Source organism: Pygocentrus nattereri, chromosome 13 (genome assembly GCF_015220715.1).
Source record: "Pygocentrus nattereri isolate fPygNat1 chromosome 13, fPygNat1.pri, whole genome shotgun sequence".
Classification (NCBI taxonomy): domain Eukaryota; kingdom Metazoa; phylum Chordata; class Actinopteri; order Characiformes; family Serrasalmidae; genus Pygocentrus; species Pygocentrus nattereri.
The window spans coordinates 30361006-30382696 of record NC_051223.1 but is presented as its reverse complement, the minus strand read 5'-3'; the positions used below and the strand labels follow the sequence as shown (position 1 = coordinate 30382696).

Sequence of the window (21691 nt, the reverse complement as noted above, 5' to 3'; positions counted from 1 at the left end):
CTGCCTCCCCTTCTCCGTGCTTAATGCTGCTACTGCTGCTCTGCAGATTGTTTGCCAGCATTCTATATTAAACAGCTCCTTTCATAAGCAAAAGCTTTGTGAACTAAATTGAGGTAAATTACAAAATGTGGATGGTAATTATCAGGCATTTTCATGAGAGGGGATTCCAGCTGGTGCGGGTTGCCAGATCCTGGTATCTGGTATGTATTTTTTGGGAGGGGGAGGAATAAATGAGAAAAGGGTTGCACAGGCCTGTCGTTGCCATGCACGCTTTGACTGATGCTATGCTGTTGTCAGCCTGTTTTTCACTGCCATGTTCATGCTGAGCACTCAAAACACACACACCAAAGACTGAAGGTTTGAAGGAGGAAAAAGGAATGAATACACTCTTTAAAAAAAGGTTCTTTGGGGTTCTTTAGTAAAGGCAGTATACATGAATGATCACAACTCAAAACACCATTTGGAGGCTTAGAAGGTTCTTTGCAGTTCTGAAAACGTGTGGCATTCTAAGTATGCTACATATATTTGTATATTATGTTAAATTAAATTAAATTTTAATACCTACTCACTGATCTGATGACTTGGGAGGCCATTACGGTATACTGGAAACAGATTGAGATGACTTGTGCATGGATTCATGCTGTTTACACCAAGTTCTGAGCATGCCTTCTGCATGTTACAGCAGAAATCAAGATTCCTCAGACCAGCCGTTTTTCCTTACCGCAACTGTTCACTTTCAGTGAGCGTGTGCCCACTGTAGCCTCAGATTCTAGTTCTTGACTGGAGTGGAACCCAATGTGGTTTTCTTCTCTTGTAGCTCATCTGCCTCAATGTTTGATATGTGGTGTGATCAAAAATGTTTTTCTGATCAACAGTGTTGTGCTTATTCAAATTACTGTCACCTTCCTGTGAGCTTGAACATGTCTGGCCATTCTTCTCTGACCTCTCTCATCAACAAGGTGTTTCTATTCACAGAACTGCTGCTTGTTTTTGCAATGTTCTGTGTAAAATGTAGAGATGTTTTGTGAAAATCTGAAAAACTCTGACCTCCCTGACTGCCACCAACTACCCTGCCACCCTCAAAGTCACTTTCATCAGTTTTCCTTATTCTGATGTTTGTGGACATTAACTGATGCTCCTGGCCTATCCTCATGATTTTATGTATTGTGATGCTGATACATGACTTGCTGACTGAACAGGTGTACCAATGTTCCCAACAAAGTGGCTAGATTATTACAGTATGAATACAGCAAGAATAATAATTTAGATTTTGATTATTTTTAAAATGATTTGTATTATTTAATTATGTTGATGTATACAGTTATTTCTGTCTTTTTGTAATTATTACAAATGACATGTTTAGGTGTTTAAGTGATAATAATCTACAGAGAACACACTTCTACACATTATAATGCGTGATTCCTCTTTATTTTCAGAATTTAACATATTAGAGAAAAAAGGTAAATGGTCTGTGCAAAAGTTATGGCACTTTATATTTTAATGATAGTTTTTCCAATATATTAAACTCAGCAAATAAATAGAAGCTGTGCACTCAAATTAGCAGAAATGCCATATTTAAATTATAGAAGATACTATGTTAGTTTCACCTAAAAAAAAAAATCTTGTAATTTGAGAAAATTTGACCAAGAAAACCTTTTCAAGCTTGCTAGGACTGTAACACCTAAAATTGGCCCACTGTTATTTACAAGTCATAACCCAAACAACAGAACCCACATCAAACCCTTTTTGCCTAGCGACAGAGGCAGACAGAGGAGATGTGAAGCAGTAGGCATGTTTCAGGCTGCTCTGTATGGTTTCTCTTAGTCATGCTGTGTGGGGAGCAGGTTGAGGCTGCTGTGGATATGGAGAACAGATGCCATCCTAACACACTCAGACTGCTCAGTATTCTCTCCTTCTCTCACTCTTTCTCTCTCTTCTCTGATCTGGCTACTGTAGCATATGTCTGAAGGTGTGAGGGCATTGTGTGTTAAAACATGACTCACCTCTCTGCTCTGTCTGAGATCCGGAATGCAGAGCTTTTCAGGTGTGTGTGTGTGTGAGCGCGTGACTGGCTGATGCTTTGAAGGTGTGAACAGTTTTACAGTAGAGCTTACAGGCCTAATCTTTGCTTGAAAAATTGAGAGAGATTTGTATGTGACCTGCCTTGGTGCTGTGTGTGGACAGACCGAAACTCAGCAAAAGGGTGAGTGTGATGAAGGCTGAGGAAGATGAATGAGAGGTGAAGAAGAGATAATGGGGGAGAGGAAAGAGGAAAAGCAGAGATCAAGTAAAGAGGAAAGAAGAGAGACCACTAAACGGTCCGGTCTGACTCTGGGGCGCAGGGGAATGTTGTTTATCCTGAATGACCTCCCCACTGCTCTGGCTAAACACTGCTGCCTGTTTACCCACACTCAGAAAGCCCAAACACACACACAAACACACACACACACACACCCAAACACCCACACCCACCAGTGCCAAGCTTTGCTAAGGAGACAGAAAGAGAGAGAGAGATATGGACAGACAGATATTACATTACGTTTTACATTTATTCCTTTATAGCAGCCACTGTTGAGAAAAATGTTACAAAATAACATCACAAAGATCCAGAGGGTCTGCAAAGATTTATGAACGAAAGTAAACATCATCATAACTTGATTTCTTGATTTAGTTGTAAAGTTAGAGACATTGAGGAGGGCTTGTGGATTTTCTCGCCAAAACAGCCATTAAATACAAGTTAATCTGTTTTCAGGAGACATTAGATACAAGGTAATCCACTTGCGTAAGAAGAGGAAAGTTAAAGAAAAATAAATGGAAAAGCAGGAGTTTCCAAAACTGGAGTTTAAAACATTATCAAAAGATAAAAAGTGGGACCTTAATAACAACACCTGCAAAACCTGGTAGACCACCAATGCTGTCACTATCAGAAAAACAGTTCTTAAAACTTCCATCTTGAAGACAGAGGACACAATCAAACTTACTGTTTGTTTCAGATTTGAAAAAATCTGCAGATGTTTCTGTCCATCCGACTACGACAAGACAACTCAGCACTATTGATCTGAAAGGATGTTGCTGAGAAAAAGAAACAGACAATAAAGAAGAATATTTGCAAACCAAACAAAGAAGCTGCTATTGTACTCAAAAAATCAATGGTGAGCCCAGACCTCAGAATGTGAATGAATGTGTTTATGAAAAAAAGGAAACATACTTCTACACTTTTACTTTTACACAGTACATAGTATTACATATATTTATATATATATATATTAAAGAGTGTAATAGCATGACTGATCTGGGCAGTAAGGAAAAGTGCATAAAAGTGGATGGGCCTGGGATGGAGGCAGAGGAGCACTGGTGAGGGAAGGGTGAAGTGAAGGAGGAGAGAAAAGAGGGATAGAGTGTGGGAGAGTCAAGAGCAAGTCTGTAGAGAGTGGAGGGAGCTGCAGTAATGGCTCTCAGGTGGAACAGGGGCTTTAGGCTTTAGAGGGATTTAAACCCCTCTCCCCAGGAAACAGCAGCTCACCATCACTGTACTTAACACCACAACGCCTCCATGCGTGACAGAGTGTGTGTGTTTGAGGGCGCGTACATGTGCGTGTGTGTTCGCAGAGGGCCTGGGAAAACGTGTTTCACTCTGCCTTCCTGGAGGTCAGGACTCTCCAGTCGCCTTTCGCAAACATGAAACAGAGTGGGAGGGGGAAGAGAGAAAAGGGAAAAAACTCAAAGCAAGACGTCAGCACCTCTGAATCATTTTTCAGATGGGAGAGAAGTTATCATGTTTCTGAGGTTTGGGAATATCTAACAAGTGGAGTATTCTGGAGTGGCTGGGTGCCGGCTGTGGGGTGAAAAGAGAGCAGGGCCTATCTGGGGCTCTTCTCCAGACCCAGCGAGGGAGCCCCTCTTTGGCTCTTTCTGAATAACGTGCTATGAGCGCTGGCAAGCAGACGCTGGCTCGCTCACAGGCATCGTCCAGCCGCTCACAAAAGCAGCCTGTCTGAGCTGCCCGCCGCCTTTCTGTAGCCTTGTGTGCTCACATCCCACCTCGCCTCTGCGAGGTGTTTCGGATGCTGATTTTTTTTTTCTTCACAAACATGCAATCTAGAAATGACTCCAGCTGAAAGTATTAACCCATCCATGTTTTTTTTTTCCAAGAGAAAAGTGGAATGTAAGAAGCTGGCAGTAGCCTTTCCAAAACAAAGCGCCCAAAAAAACTCTCTGAAGTAACAAATCGAAATGGAGAGTCTGTTATTTTCTCAGCTTTTTGCGGATGTCAATTAAATCCAGGAATCTGGTCCGAGCTCGCAGATAGAAGATTCGCCTTTCCCCTCTGTTTTCCTTTCTCTATTTGTCTTTGAGCAGGGAATTCTGGGAATGTCTCGCCTCTCTGTGCCTTGGCACCATGTCGACCACATAAATGTGTGGAGCAGCCCGGCGAGTGTGTGTCTAACACGAAAAGAGTCAGAGTTCAGCCTCAAGCCTCACCCTCACACACACGACGTGAAGACAATGATAACATAGTACAGAGCACAGAAGCTCTCAATTAAATCCAGAAATTCTGGAACACAATACAGTTTATGTATCCCTCCAGTCCCGGCTCACTGAGTTAAAACTGAAATGACTCATTCACTTAGCCTTCGCATATGACCAGTTCAGTTCTGATTAGTTGCATTTCTGACCATTTCACTTTAGACATTGTCTACAAAACTGGTTTACCAAAATTCAGGGTCAGAAGCCTAACAGGCAAGCCAAGAGCCACAGTGTCAAAGACCAACTAACAGAGGTAGCATATAAAACATACTTTTTACATTTCTTTTTCTTTTGGATGTGATATACCATTGAATCCTTGCTCCACTGCATACTATTCATTCAGAAGCTAGCAAGTGGGGAATTGGGTTTCCAGAATTGGAGTTAAAAGGTATAAACAAAATATGACTCCTTAACACTATTCAAGATAAACAGATAAATGTTTAAGAGATAAGAGAAAAGGTCTACATGTTTAGGATTACTTGGATTATAAGAAACTGAGAATGCAACTAAGACAACTTTGGAGATGTGGAAAAATATCCCTGCATCCCTTTCCAAATGGTTTTAAAACTCCTTTTAATGCTTGTACTAAAAAAAGAGTAGTATGTACCAGTTTTATCCTTCCTTTTAAGTAATGTTTTAGAATAATACTGTGTTCAAACAATTAAATGTGTATCTAATATGAAACAATTTACTTGAGGGATGTCAGTCATGTTTTCATTTTAACCAATATCGTTATCAATCTTACTGAATCTGTGCACACTAAAAAAGATTGAAAAAGCATATCTCTTTAACTTAGCATTTAATTAAAACTTCTCTTTAATTAAAACTTCTTTTAATTAAAACATGTCTCTTTGGTATTTATCATTTTAATTTGATCTGTATCATTGGCTTATTATTTTGAATTAATATACACTGCTCAAAAAAATAAAGGGAACACTTAAACAACACAATATAACTCCAAGTAAATCAAACTTCTGTGAAATCAAACTGTCCATTTAGGAAGCAACACTGATGGACAATCAGTTTCACATGCTGTTGTGCAAATGGAATAGACAACAAGTGGAAAGTATTGGCAATTAGCAAGACACACTCAATAAAGGAGTGGGTCTGCAGGTGGGGACCACAGACCACTTCTCAGTACCTTTCTGCTTTCTGGCTGATGTTTTGGTCACTTTTGAATGTTGGTGGTGCTTTCACACTCGTGGTAGCATGAGACGGACTCTACAACCCACACAAGTGGCTCAGGTAGTGCAGCTCATCCAGGATGGCACATCAATGCAAGCTGTGGCAAGAAGGTTTGCTGTGTCTGTCAGCGTAGTGTTCAGAGGCTGGAGGCGCTACCAGGAGACAGGCCAGTACACCAGGAGATGTGGAGGAGGCCGTAGGAGGGCAACAACCCAGCATTAGGACCACTACCTCTGCCTTTATGCAAGGAGGAACAGGAGGACAATGTGTCTGCACAAACGGTTAGAAACCAACTCCATGAGGATGGTATGAGGGCCCGACGTCCACAGATGAGGGTTGTGCTCACAGCCCAACACCGTGCAGGACGCTTGGCATTTGCCAGAGAACACCAGGATTGGCAAATTCGCCACTGCCGCCCTGTGCTCTTCACAGATGAAAGCAGGTTCACACTGAGAACATGTGACAGATGTGACAGAGTCTGGAGATGCCATGGAGAGCGATCTGCTGCCTGCAACATCCTTCAGCATGACCGGTTTGGCAGTGGGTCAGTAATGGTGTGGGGTGGCATTTCTTTGGATGGCCGCACAGCCCTCCATGTGCTTGCCAGAGGTAGCCTGACTGCCATAAGGTACCGAGATGAGATCCTCAGACCCCTTGTGAGACCATATGCTGGTGCGGTTGGCCCATGTGGCTGGAGTGTGTCAGCAGTTCCTGCAAGATGAAGGCATTGAAGCTATGGGCTGGCCCACCCGTTCCCCAGACCTGAATCCCATTGAGCACATCTGGGACATCATGTCTCGCTCCATCCACCAACGCCATGTTGCACCACAGACTGTCCAGGAGTTGGTGGATGCTTTAGTCCAAGTCTGGGAGGAGATCCCTCAGGAGACCATCTGCCACCTCATCAGGAGCATGCCCAGGCGTAGGGAGGATATACAGGCACGTGGAGGCCACACACAATACTGAGCCTCATTTTGACTTGTTTTAAGGACATTACATCAAAGTTGGATCAGCCTGTAGTGTGTTTTTCCACTTTAATTTTGTGTGTGACTCCAAATCCAGGCCTCCATTGGTTAATAAATTTGATTTCCATTGATGATTTTTGTGTGATTTTGTTGTCAGCACATTCAACTTTCTACAGAACAAAGTATTCAATGAGAATATTTTGTTCATTCAGATCTAGGATGTGTTATTTGAGTGTTCCCTTTATTTTTTTGAGCAGTGTATATAGCTTATAGCTTCTTCTGTTAGTGCTTTATCACCTGTCTGTAAAGCACTTTGAGTTGCCACTGGGGCAAAAAGTGCACTATAAATAAATAAATTATTATTTTTTTTATTATTATTACTTCTTTGAGAAACTGAAAGCAGGTCCCTCATGAAGAATGGAAGCTATAAAAAGACGAAGCATGGATGAAAGTTTTAAATTTACATTTAGTTATTGAGGCTTTTGTGCAATTTTCTGTTAAATATATGTTTTCTGCTTTTTCCTGTTGCTGAAAAATAAATGACTTGCACTTAGTGGCTGTTATGACTAGAAATTAAATAAATGAAAGAGTGGTCTCTGACTTCTAAATATTACTGTATATTAAATCTCTTTGATATGCACCGTGAAATGAGACCCAAATGTGGCAACACATGCTAAAGCCTCTTTGGTCGTGAATCCAGTTGGTTGTATTCAGTTGTGTAATATGGTAGCATAACTGGGTTTACAAGATTTTCTTGCTTATTAATAAATGCAAAGGATTTTCTTTCTCTCCTGCCAAGAAGGAAAAGCTTGAGTTTTTGACCAACCCAATTACACTTTATCCTGAAATACACACAGTGTAAAGTTCAAACCATACTTTATGCATAAATGTTCCCCTTATAAACCAAAAGGCCAAGGGCTGATCACTCTACTGCTTCTATTTTCCTCTTGAGCAATGGGAAAAATGGCAAGGACCAAGATACCCTGAAGCTCAAGAGCAGCAGTTGTCCCAAGCACTGTGTGAGACCACTCCTTATGGCCAGAGGGTACTGATAAAGGTAGAGAAAGATATTGTCTAGAGCTCACCGAAGGAGTCTGCAGCTTGCCCAAATGAGCCGCCATTGTGATCACATAGAGGACCACATATTGAATGTATTTAAAAAATCAGTTGTGCCAAATCGCTTTGCTCCGCCTTTGCCTACAATTTGTGTTTATTTAGATTTGAGAGCAAAGCTCTCCTCACCGCCCATACAAATAAGAAAGACAAGTATATTATACTATGTTATACTGTGCAGCCACAGTGTGGCATTGGCACCAATTCTTCCCCTTACATTCACATCATGTGACAGTATAATGAGTAACTCGTTCTGCACATAAAAAACGAAAAGGTTTTAATGTGTTGTTTTATGTTGCCAGACTGTTCCGGAAGCGGTTATCTTGGAGTTAGCAAGCCGGGTGTGGAGAGGTGCTATCAAACAGAGAAAGCTTATACGAGGCCAAAATGGAATGATTCGATTTGCCCTTTTCTTTTCAGGAGGGTGGAGTCAAAGACAGTTTTAAGTCCGTGTTAATGCAGCTTCTATAAAAGTAGGATATATGCATTCTTACCATCTACTTATAGGCCCATTATATAGATGCACAATTACAGACATTGTCTGCCTTATATGTCAGTTTCTGACCACAGAATTGGCAATGACCATTCTTAACACATTAAGACGGGGACATGATACGTGTAGTGCTGTGGAAGTGTATCAGGCGTTGCAGTGTTGTTGCATGAGTTCTTTTTTTCCCACTTCAGTGTCACTACTAGCTGAAGAATGGTCTAGCACTCAAAAAGAGTGTCTCTGTGGTCAGAAACTGACCACTGATGAGGGCTAGATAATCACTAACATTTCACTGACTATGAAAAAGTCAGCAACCACCCTTCACTTATTTAATTTCCAGCCACTAAGTACAATGTGTTTATTTTTCAACATCAGCAAAAAATCTGAAACTATATTGAACAGAAAATTGCACAAAAGCTTCAGTGACTACATGAACTATGTCTTTAGTGTCCTTCGTTAGTGTGTCCACGCAAGAAATCTGCAGGGAAATTATTTCCCCACTGCTAAAGTTCAGTTGATCTCTGACTTTTGGACAGTACTATATGTATAGAAGCTTTTCAGAATTTCTAGCAATTTTGGTCAAGAAGCAAAAAAAGCATCAGACTCAAACATGCTACGATTCTTAGCCCCCCCCTAATAGCATAGGAGGCTGAATGTGCACACAAACGCAGACTCAGCACAAAATGTGCCTCAATGTAATATGCCCTCACTATACATTTGAAAGTAATGGTCAATTTACTAAGGCTCCACCTATTACCTGCACACTCATGAGCTACAGGGCTTAAAAGGTACACTGAAGCTGTGGAGCTGTCAGTGAGCTTAAGACAAAAAAGAAAATCAAGGTTCATTGATGACGAGACAGCACTGTTAATAATGTTCTTTCCCACAAACATTCTAGGAGCAGCTAACAAAACAAAGTGGAAACAATAACACGAACTGCACACGCGTATTGCAGCCACATCATGGTGCATTCACACTGCATCTTCTCACGTACAGACATCTGATTCTAAGAGGTGAAATAATGTTATACAGTTGGTAAATGATGTTTTCAGCATGTGTTAGAGACCCGCGCCTCCATTTACCTACAACGCCTTCTGCAAATGTTAAAAGAATTCTCCTAATAACATGCCTTTGATTCATAGGGTGGCACAGTGGCGTGGTGGGTAGCGCTGTCGCCTCACAGCAAGAAAGGGCCTAGGTTCGAATACCCGGCCGGGTGACCGCGGTTCTCTCTGTGTGGAGTTTGCATGTTTTCCCTGTGTCTGCGTGGGTTTCCTCCGGTTTCTTCCCACAGTCCAAAGACATGCAGTCAGGCTGTTTGGACATGCTAAATTGCCCCTAGGTGTGAATGAATATGTCTGTCTGTCTGCCCTGACGACCTGTTCAGAGTGTATCATGTTTTTTGCCCAGTGACAGACTGGGGTGTGCTCCCCGCTTCCCAGAAGGAGAAGCAGCTCAGCTATGTGTGATTCGTACCTATTGCAAATTTACATCAGCTGCCCTTCCAGTATCTGCATCAACTTTTTTGTTTGATCCATAAACATTTTGTACTGTAGTCCCATATAGGCCTACGAGAGAGAAGCGCATTCTGCTCTTTTTGACGTACATGGCCTATAAACTGTGCATTCAGGCTTGGACATTAGTCTTTTGCTGTAATGTTGTACCATTAAAGCGAACATATTTAAATGCCTCTGAAGGGACCATTTCTTCACACAGTCTCATCAGGTCCTTTCCAGTCTCTTCTTCAAGTTTTCAATGGGGTTTCAGTCAAAGATAATGATGCAGCCTGTATAGGTTTTGTTTTATAGTTAGTGTATCAATTTTCATGTGGATTTGCTGGTATTTTTTGCATTATTGTCCTGCTGAAGGACCTAACACACAGTCATAGTCACTGATCACATGTCCACCCTATTAGATGGGGAAAGAATATTTATTAAGTTGCATTTTTAAGATAATGGCAATTTATTTGTTTTTCGTGAGTGCTGCTGTTGTATTATGGCAAGTAAAAATCTTTAAGTTCTGTCTTATTACTCTCAGCCTTTCAGTCACTGCTGTTGTCTGCCATTACCTCAGTCCTTCAGTTCATTATCAGTGTGCTGGTGTTTGAATTTGAAGCTCCTGCTTTGGTCAAAAGGGACATGTAAAAGTGAGATCCATTTGCTACTCGAGCATGTTATTTGTCCACTTCCTAAGCCAACAAATAAATTTAAAGAATGTCTTTGTTGTCAGTGCTCTGAAAATGTGGTACTTACAATGCACTTTTACTACAAAGCTAAGATGGCTGTGTCAAAAATCTATATCAATGGAGTCATTGAAGGTAAGACATGGTCCACAAATATTTGGCACTATGCTTTAGCCTAGGATGTGTGGGGTTTTTTGTATTTACACATCTCAGCTTAATCATCTTGTCTTCCTTGGGTAGTTCCTGTGATGAGCAGATGCATGCTTCATAGTGAAGGGTGTTGTAGCGTTGGTTGTGTTTACATGAATCAAGCATTCTGGTTGATGCATAAACAGTTTGGATATTTTTTGTATCATCAAAGGGTGGGAGCTTTGGAATAGGTGGGGTGAGGCCTGCAGTGATGTCAGCAATAGGCTATAGCCTGATGTTTTGACACTCTGCAGCAAAGTGTTTAGAAACTTTAGAAGTTTGCGGACTCACTTTATCTCATGACACTAATTTAACTGTGTCCCAGTCTAGGCCTCACATATGTGTATGTTCCACTGAGTAGCATATTTGTATCTACTAGCATCTGAACTGACCAAACTCTGCAGCCACTGCCTTATGTAATGGAGTATGTAAGATGTTCATTTGAAGAACAAACTACAAATGAACAATTGTAGAACAAATGTTCTACAAACTACTCTCCAAAGCCTGCCACAAGCAAAGCACATATGTACATGCACATATTCTGATTTTGGGGCATTCACATATAATAATTCCACTATTTTCCCCCTCTCTCTTACACACGCACTCAGATATCAGAGCCAGAGCAGTGCTGTCACATCTTCCCATATGCCATCCAGTAGGCAGCAGGCTTTGGCTCACTGTGAAGCTGTAAACTCTGTTGGAAAAAGGCTGCTTTTAGCAAAACAGTTGTTTTTATAGTTTAATAGCAGTGTCTCCTGCAGGCTTTACTTTATGGAAAATTTTCTCTGCTCGGAGAGGCTGTAGTGAATCTGTGCAGATCTGCTGCTTTGATTTCTGTTGGCAGTGTTGTGATGAATGAGTGGTGAATCAGCTGTTTTGATGCATTGCTCTCCCTCTTGTTCGGTGTGTTTGTGACAGCTGCTGCTCGGGATGATGGGCTCCACGGATGAGGTGCTGCAGGAGGCGGCAGCCGGCTGCGTGGCCAACATTCGTCGTCTGGCGCTGGCCAATGAGAAGGCTAAGTATGGCTAATAAACAAAAACTTCACCGTTCCCTACATCTGTTGGAGAGAATAGTATTTGATTTGATTGATAACTGATGTATATGAATGTGTGTGTACAGCTACCTGGAATGTGAATTTTTGACTTTTTTGTTCTGTAATAGCAGAAAACGCTAAACATGTCATCAGTTTTTCTCCCTACACAGTCCTGTTTGTCACATATTTCAGTTTTTACTCATTGATTCGTTTAACAATAAATTCTTTCCTGCACAGTTTGTGGCCCTGTAGAGTGTTATACACATTATTCCAGTAGAAGACACACACACACACAGCAAGACCTGATGTATATGTATCTGAACAGGGAAAGCATCTGCTAATAACTATCTCTCTTCAAAATGTTCATACAACTCTGCAATTAATGTTGTGTGCTTATTGTCCTTGCTCACCATGTCTCTCTCTTTCTCACTTGCTCTACATCTTTCACTATATCTCTTTCTTTGTTTTTTTCTGTTTTTCCGTCTTTTCCTCATTTTCTCTCTTGCCATCTCTCTGCTCTCTCTTTTTCACTGTCTCTTGCTTGCTCTCTCTTTCTGTTCTTTCACACTCTACATCTCTGCTTCTCTTCTTCTTCTTTCTTTTTCTACTTTTGTCTCTCTTTCTATGTCAATTCAAGTAGCTTTAAATTCAGTTTAGCTTTATTGGCATGACTGTTTTAATTACAGTATTGCCAAAGCATATAAACTTCAAAGTTGACTATACTTTGTAGAACTAATAGCAAGTATAGAATTAATAATAGTAATAATTATAATAACAATATAATAAAATATAAAAATAATAATATACCATATATTTAACTTATTACAGTGAGATCCATTGGGGTCAGGGTGTCACTCTTCAAGGGGTTCCTTATCTCTTTCTCTGTCCCTCTCTCTCTCTCTCTCTCTCTCTCTCTCTCTCTCTCTCTCTCTCTCTCTCTCTCTCTCTCTCTCTCTCTCTCTCTGTTCTTGTGTGCATGTTGAGTGGTTTGAGAAGAGCACACTCAGCTCACTCTTGCGTACATTGTTGTGTTTGTTGAGTATGTGTGCAGCTGTATTCGGGGAGTTCATGCAGATAGAGATATCCTTGTTAATTTTAAAAGCTGCTCATAAATTCATTCACCAGTGACGTGAGTGGGCATGGCTCACTCTGCATCAACCCAGGAGCAGGAACATTAGCTCTCCAAAGCCCAGTGAATGTGAACTTAAGCATAATTGAAGCGAGTAGAACTCTGATGAATTGGAGCATGCTGCATTATTATTATACAGTTAGTTATTGTCAAAATATAGAGATGGAGTTCCTGAGTGTCCTCATTAGTGCTGCCTGTAAAGACTGCGAGAGCACATGAGGACAGGTTAAGTGCGCTCCATGCTCCATAAAAACATAATCCTTAATCTTTTATATCTCAGTCATTATGGCAATATCTGGTAGCTTTTCCAGTACCAGGTCTAATGACTGTGCAATAACAAACATAAACAAATGCAAACAAGATCAAATATTAGCTACTGGAAAATAGGATGGAAAGTTTTATAAGTTGACTTGTTGTCAGATGTCATGGTTATGCCTTTACGTGCACACACACACACACACGCTCCCTGTTTTGTACTGTGTCATGAGTGGTGTTATAAATACCAGCCTTATTCCATGTACAAGCCTCATTTCTAAAAAAGTTGTGACAATCTGTGAAATGCTAACAAATACAGAAAGCAGTTATTAGTGACTGCTTGACTGTGTGGGACTTTTGTTGTTGCATTTTGTGCTTCATAATGTGCCACATGTTTTCAGTAATACTGAGGTCTGGACCACAGGCAGGCCAGTCTAGCACTCACACTCTCTGATTATGCAGCTGTGCTATTATAACACATGTAGAATGTGGCTTGGCATTAAAATTAGTGTGCATGTCCTTGACATTGTCTACAAGGCAACATGTGCTGCTCCAAAGTGCGTGTATATACTCTATATGGCCAAAAGTATGTGAACACCTGACCGCCACAACCATGAGCTTGTTTTTCATCCCTATCTAAAGCAATGGTCATTAATATAGAGTTAGCCTTTGCAGCTATAATAGCTTCCACTCTTCTAGGAAAGCTTTCCACAAGACGGAGTGTGTTTTTGGGAATTTGTGCCCATTCTATCAAAATAGCATGTGTGAGGTCAGGCAATGAAGTTGGAGGAGAAAGCCTGGCTTGCAATTGACATTCCAACTCATTCCAAAGGTGTTCAGTGAGGTTGAAGTCAGGGCTCTTTGCAGGCCGCTGAAGTTTCTCCACACCAAATTCATCAAACGGTGTCTCTATGGACCTCAATTAGTGCATAGGGGCACAGTCATGCTGAAAAAGGAAAGAACCTTGCTCAAACTATTGCCACAAAATTGGAAGTATATAATTGTCTAAAATGTTTTTTTATGCAGTAACATTCACATTACCCTTCACTGGAAGTAAGGGGCCCAAATCCTGTGAAACAGCCCCAGACCATTATCCTTTTCTGTTGGTACTCTCCTAACATCCCAAAAACCCAGATTCAGACTGCCAGATAGTGTGATATGTGATTCACCACTCCAGAGAACAATTTTCCTCTGCTTCAGAGTCCAGTGGTGACATGCTTTACACCATTCCAGCCTATGTCATGAAGTTTCTGACAGACAGTTCTTGTCTTAATATTGCTTCCAGAAGCAGTCTGGAACTCTCTAAGGAGTGATACAACAGACAATAGGCAATTTTTGCATGCTTTGTAGTTCAGCACTTGTTAGCCTTACTCTTTGGTCTACTGCTTTCTGGCTGAGCTAGTGTTGCTTTTAGACATGCACTTGCAGTTGACCAGGGCAGATCTAGCAGGGCACAGATTTCAACTGACTTGCGGCAAAGCTGGCATTCTATGACAGTGGCACATTTAAAGTCGCAAAGTTTTTTAATATCACTCATTCTACTGCCAACTGTGCATTCTTTCTTTTCAGGTAAGCTCAAGTCCAGAAATGTCAGCTGTGTCTGGACATTGTTACCATATGGCTTCTGCTGTACATAGTACATTCTTAAGTTGTAGTGGATGTTTTGTGTTTTCTTAAGTTTGTGGATGCAGCAATGAGCAGTGTCTATTGAGTACCAAGTACCAAGCTCATTTGGTGATATCCATCAAAGAAGCAAGCAGGTTTTTAAATGCAGTCTCATCTGAAAGAGTTAACATTTACAGACATGCCATCAGTTTTTAGCCTTGCCCTTTTATGCAGATTTCTCAGAATATCCTGAATGCACTGTAGAGAATGAAGTACCTAAAATCCTTGCACATGCTCATTTAGGAATGTAGTTCTGAAACTTTTGAATTGCTGGAATGACTTTCAAGTACGTTGGTAAGATAAAACGGTAAATATCTCGCTTGTGTACTTAAATACAGATCAAATATAATTTACTATTCAGAGTGCTCACCACACTATGACAGTATAAACTGTTGTGCCTGAGGTGGTGGTTGAGCAGAGGTGTGTCTCCTTATTGGCTGCGAGAAGAAGTGAAGTCTCTGTACAAAGCGGTGGACTTCAAATACAGCCACTATATCCATAGTTAATTAATTTACTCAAACACTTCAAGAACAAGTTAAATGCCTAAAAAACATTATGTGGAGTGATGCTGTAGAGCAGTTAGTAACACTTTTCTTGAACTCTGCAACATAACATTGAAATAACCATGCCATAAACATGTCATAGCAGATGGCACATGCCGTCATGTGTTGTCATGCTATGTCATAATGTTTGATGTCATGATTATTAATAAAAATGACCATGTGACATGAAACATTATGACGTCTGTCATGCCAGTTACCACACATAGTAACTAGTAAACTAATAGTAAACTAATCTGTGACGACGACTGATAACAGCAGATGTTGTGCTATGACATGTTTATTCCATGGTTATTTTAGTGTTTCCCCACCCCTGGGCCTGAGGAACCCCAGCCCTGCACATTTTAGTGCTTCCCCTACTTTAACAAACTCTAAAGTGTGCAGGACAGCCATTTTTGTAAATGAGAGTGTGAAGTTTTTTTTTCCCAAAGGACCTTTAAAGGTTCTAGATCTTTTAATGTATTTTCCTAAAATAAATAAACCTAAGTCAGAAACTATTTAGGATTCTTCTTTTTTTTTAACAGTGTGTTATCTAATGTCATTTTTCCACTGGGCAGTACGGTACAGCACAATACGGTTAATCAGAACCTAGAACTATTTGTACCCTGCTTGAGTTCTCTTTAGCTTGTGAAGTTACATGATTGCTGTCATGGTAGTAAGAATGGAGAAGCTTCAAGGTCTGATTTATTTTTTACTGAGCATTTGGTTTTATATGACAGTCACAGACATGGCCAACTATGGCTTGTAATGGGCTGGAAGTTAGGGAATAAGCCTTGTGTCGCTTGTTCGATCCACTGAGCTTGACAGTATGTGACTGTAGTGCCCTTGAGCAAAGTATCTAACCCCCAACTGCTCCCTGGGCGCCATGGATAAGCCTGCCCACCACTACGGGCAAATGTGCTCACTGCAGAGAGTGGTTTGTGTCCTTACTAGCTCCACCCATATATTCCAGCTCGGTACCCTGGCCAGAAGGGTAGCCAAATTCCACACAGGTAGGCTACTCAGGTAAGTACGGTTGAATTGGCACTTGAATTGACAAAATGCATGATGACAGATTTTTGTGGTTTTTGGTACCTGTTCAATTTTGGTACTAACAGGACTTAATGGTACTTAAGAGTGTTCTCCTCTGTCTTTGGTAAGACTTGCAGCTTAAACCAATGACAGTTCAGTTAATCGTTTACACTTCCTTGCAAGGATAAAGTCACCAAGCACTATAACCTCACCAATAAGAGCACCAATATGTCAGCTAGATTAGTATTGTTGATGTTTCTATTGCTGTTTATAGAACATTGTAAAAAGTTTGCTAGGACACATGAGCTAGTTAGGAAGCTGAGGAAGCTGACAATAATGTTATTAGCATTTATGATCACCCCCACAGAATGAGTATATTTGCACACTTGACAAAAATTTATTACTTGTTTGTGTACAAGATTTGTAATAATTGTAGTTTTTGTAGATTCACAGAAGAGTACAGTACGTAGTTTCATGTTGACCAATAAGTAAGCTATAGCTAATTAGCCCAATTAGACACCTTAGAGAGCATAGAAAAACATTATTTATTTTTTATGTTTTATTATTTATATGTTTTATTGCTTCTCATTTAGGTCACTTCTTGATTTTGAATGTGCAGAGGAAAAATGCCCATCCATGACAATGACACTGTCAAAACTACTCATACAGTACGCATCACATCAGATGACTTGGCAAATTGTAATTAAATACTTACAGTGATATTAAGAATGGTTTGAATCAGAACAACATTTCCTGGAGCCACGAGTAGCTTATACTTTTCCCCCTGTTGTTGAGTCTGTTATTTGTAGCTAAGTGCAGAAACTAAACATCTCCAAATGCAAATCAGCACAAGATCCATCTCATCGTTTCCAGTGGATACAACTCTGACCATCATATAAATCAGAGTCTTTCAAAACAGTCAATGCAGATGTTATATCCTTTCTCTCTCTCTCTCTCTCTCTCTCTCTCTCTCTCTCTCTCTCTCTCTCTGAGGTTAGTGACTGGAAGGACATGCCTAACTACCATCATTAAACAAATGTAGCATGTTTGACTGAAGGACAGGAATTTATGAGATGCCGAGTGGAGTCTGTAGGCATGTTTAAGTCATTGGGCCTGAAAGCGTTAGCATTAGCGTCTGTCTGCTAGCTGTCTGCCAGCTCAGAGACGCTTGCCATTCTCCACAGCACCTAAAAGCACACATATATTTCTCTGGTGACAGGGAAAGCGCCTGCTCGCCATGCTTACTCAAACCCTCGCCATTTTAGAAGCGCCTTATCATAGAGAAAGCTGCTGTGGCTGAGCTGCCTCTGGAAAGGGAGAAAATTAGATCAGGGTCTGTTTCCACACTTCTGCCATGGTTGTTACAAAGTATTACACAGACACCCCAGTGCGCTCTTTACACTGTAGATTTTGGATGTCCATGGTAAAATAGAAGCACTGTTTCCTAAACTTTATGCCTGTTTTGGAGCTTTTCTCTAGACCACCATAACCAAGAGCTCATTTGAGGAAAGAGTGCAGGAGTGCATGTTTTCATACTCAATTTTGTTTGATTTGTCTTGAATGTAGCATAATGCAGATGTTGGGAAGTTCAGGGTGGAGTGTGAGGTGCGGAGTGATGTTTGTGTGTGAGGTGCGGAGTGATGTTTGTGTGTGTGTGTGTGTGTGTGTGTGTGTGTGTGTGTGAGCGTGCACATGCGAGTGTTCCTGAAAATGAAACGTTTCTGTTTGAAGTGGAGAGATCCCACAGTTCCCCAGGCATAGGGCTGAAATATTTCATAAAGAAGCTAATGACTAGTAAAAGTCTCGTCCAAATATCAGAAGTGGCTTTGCCTCCCCAGAGGCACAGAGAGCTGCGTTTTAATATAACGCCAAAAAGAGCGCAGCATCACAGCCATTAAAAACACACACACACACACACACACACACACACACACACACAGGGAAAACCAGAAAGGCTGAGATGCAACCGTCTCTCTTTCTGTCTATGTCTAACTCGCTCACATTTTCTCTCTTTCACTTTTTCTCATTCTTCTCCCTCTCATTATCTCTCATTCTTTTCTCTCTATTTCTATCTCTTGCTCTCACTTGCTCTCATCTCGTTTTCCTTTTCCTTCTTTATCTCTAACTGTTTTTCTTTATTTCTTTTTCTTTACCTAAATCTTTCTCACACTCTCTCTGTCTCTTGTTCTTTTCTCTGTCTTTGTTTTCTCTCTTTCTGTCACATGTGCTCTCTCTCTTTTTTACGTCTCTTTCTTTTTTCTTTTGTTCAGTCTTTCATTCTTTTTCTCAATTTCAATCTCTCTTTCTCTCTTTTTTGTCTTTGTCTCTATATCTCTCTTTTCTCTTTTTTAATTATCTCATTTTTCCCCTATGGCTTTTTCTCCTTTTCTGTCTCTCTCACTTTCTCTTTTGCTTTTTTCTCTCTCACTTTTTTCTCTCTTAATTCATTTCTTTCTCTCTTCCTCTGTCTCCTGCTCTCTCACATTCTCTCTTTTTCTCTCTCACTGTCTCTCTGTCACTTTTTCTCTTCTCCCTCTATTATCTCTGTTATCTCTCTTTTCTGCAACTCTGTCACACTCTGACTCATTCTTTTCTCTCTCTCTTTGCTTTCTCTCTATCTGTCATTTGTGTTCTTTTCTCATCCTTTTCTCTTTCTTAGTTCTATCTTTTTTGTTCCTTCTGTTTCTGTCTCTATCTTTCATTCTCTTTTTAGTCTTTTTCTCTATTGATTTTCTTCTCTTTTCTCTCTGTCTCTCACTCTCTCTCTTTTTACACACATAGCTGTTGTGTCTGCACATCATGTTCTTGCAATGTCTTTTGTTGTTGTTTTGTTGTGTTTTGATTTGCTCTGTTGTTTTAGTTTGAGGTCAGACTGTCTGCAAATAGGTTAACAGCACCCTGTAATACTTTAGTATGCCTCTCTCTCTCTCTCTCTCTCTCTCTCTCTCTCTCTCTCTCTCTCTCTCTCTCTCTCTCTCTCTCTCTCTCTCTCTCTCTCTCTCTCTCTCTCTCTCTCTGATTTCATTGCGTCTAATGAATTGTGACATTCCCATCCATAAAGTGTAAATAACTAGCTGGCCTAACAATAAATAAACAGAGAAATGAGTAGGCAAATACCGCAATGTCTGGGTCTGCTTACAGACCTGTCCCCTATAAAGACCTCAACAGGATTAATAAAGCCTGCATTGCTACTGACAGCCTATGCTTATGGTTATGTACTTTATGGAGTTTACTCCATGAGGAAAAGTCACCTGCAGTCCACAGCATTACACACACACACACACACACACACACAGGGCATGCCTATGCGTGGTGTACACATTAAACCTAACCCAGATTTATAACCAAATAACTCCATGCTATTACTTGTATAATATTCTAATAAACCTGCCAGTTCTGATGTGTTAAGTGATCTCAAACTGGTAATTGAACTGGTATCAGTTTAGCAATGTAGATGGCAAAGCAGATAAAATATCTGTGCTTTTAGACACAGGCATGAACTTATTTGTCTAGACTGAATACATTAAAGGTAGTCTACTTTATTAAAGGGCAACAAAATAGAGTTAGATTGTACTGGGTTTTGAAATGGCACGGATTTCTCTTTAATAGCTTCTCATCACCTTTGTGATTAACACATGCATTGTAATTGCAGACCGTGCAGGAGAAGGCTTTCTGTCTTGCTTATTAACCAGCCTGGGAGCTCTCTATGGCTCAGGACCAAGAATCATATTATCCTTGAGTTTTCATCAGGATGTGTTCGTCGTCTTCTCAGCGCCCAATGAGAAGGCTTTTAAAGGGAGAGAGGCACAGATGGAGGGAGTGGAAGAGAGAGAGGTGACTGACTGCTGAGGATTATCTAGACTTTTCCTCTATTTTTACAGGTTGCACGCTACATTAGAGATGTAGGACCTGGGGAAGACTGTATGAAACTGTAGCTTTCACTGAGGACTGTTAATCTGAAACTCTAGAGCATATCATTGATCATAAGTAGCAGTTTACTGAATCGACTCAAATACAGACAAAGCACCTCTCTTACTGAAGTTCAGGAATAGAAACCGTGCTACCCTCTCTCTTTTTTTAGCCTCTAACCCAGCCCTGCCCCATCAACCTGCTTGAAGACTTGTTAACTTCAGAGGTCATGAACCCACCAGCCTTGCAAAGCACAAAGAAAAAATCTTCAAGGAAAGAACAAACCTGAGAAGATAACAGCATGCTGAGAACTCAGAGCCAAGGGAAACAAAGCACAACACGCGAGCTTCACAGCCGCTGCGGTATTTTAGGAAACAGTTTTTAAAGGTAAAATAGGACTAAAGACGGGTGGGAAAATGCACAGAAGGCCTAGTAGTCAATTAGGCTTGCACAATGCAGCATGCTTTCCAGCTGAACAAGACACTAATGTCATTGTATGTGTGTGTGTGTATATACACACTCACCAGCCACTTTATTAGGTACAGTTCAGTTGCTTGTTAACACAAATAGCTAATCAGCCAATCACATGGCCTCAACTCAATGCATTTAGGCATGTAGTGGTGGTCAAGACAACTTGCTGAAGTGCAAACCGAGCATCAGAATGGGGAGGAAAGGTGATTTAAGTGACTTTAAACGTGGCGTGGTTGTTGGTGCCAGACGGGCTGGTCTGAGTATTTCAGAAACTGCTGATCTACTGGGATTTTCACACACAACCATCTCTAGGGTTTGTAGAGAATGGTCTCAAAAAGAGGAAATATCCAGTGAGCGGCAGTTGTGTGGATGAAAATGCCTTGTTGATGTGAGAGGTCAGAGGAGAATGGGCAGACTGGTTCCAGATGATAGAAAAGCAACAGTAACTCAACCAACCAAAATATCTTGTTGAAAGTTTGCCACGAAGAATTAAGGCAGTTCTGAAGGCAAAAGGTACCCAACCTTTTACTAGCAAGGTGTACCGAATTACATTTACATTTACATTTATGGCATTTGGCTGACGCTCTTATCCAGAGCGACTTACAATTTGATCATTTTTACATAGGTAAAAAATGAGCGGTGTTAGGAGTCTTGCCCAAGGACTCTTATTGGTATAGTGTAGGGTGTTTGACCAGGTGGGGATTGAACCCCAGTCTACAAGGCAGAGGTGTTAACCACTACACTATCCAACCACAACCAAATAAAGTGGCCAGTGAGTATATATATGGACCAAAACACTTGGCATGCAATCAACCTTCCAGTTCATCACAGAGGTGTGCAGTTATTTTTAGGGCCCTATTTACCAATATCGTCTGATGTTTTTTTCTCTTAAATTTGTTCTTGAAAAAGGTCCTAGAAAAATTCATGATGTGTGGGGCAGTCATGGGCTGGAGGTTAGGAAACCAGCCCTGTGACCAGAAGGTCGCCAGTTCAATCCCCAGAAC

At 40.8% G+C, this 21691-nt stretch overlaps 1 protein-coding gene across 2 annotated transcripts in view; it reads left to right on the top strand.

The window, feature by feature from the left end:
- The window catches only part of odad2 (outer dynein arm docking complex subunit 2), a 97126-nt gene extending 76636 nt beyond the window's left edge, over positions 1-20490 (top strand). The window contains exons 20-22 of one of the 2 annotated variants that reach the window (XM_037544426.1): positions 11570-11673; positions 19960-20141; positions 20389-20490. In XM_037544426.1, the coding sequence (XP_037400323.1) occupies positions 11570-11673; positions 19960-20089 (234 nt within the window). In that variant the 3' untranslated portion in view covers positions 20090-20141; positions 20389-20490. Of the gene's footprint in view, positions 1-11569; positions 11924-19959; positions 20142-20388 lie in introns of those variants that run through there. The other variant, XM_017700878.2, reaches the window with a different exon arrangement.
- Positions 20491-21691: the final 1201 nt, after the last annotated feature.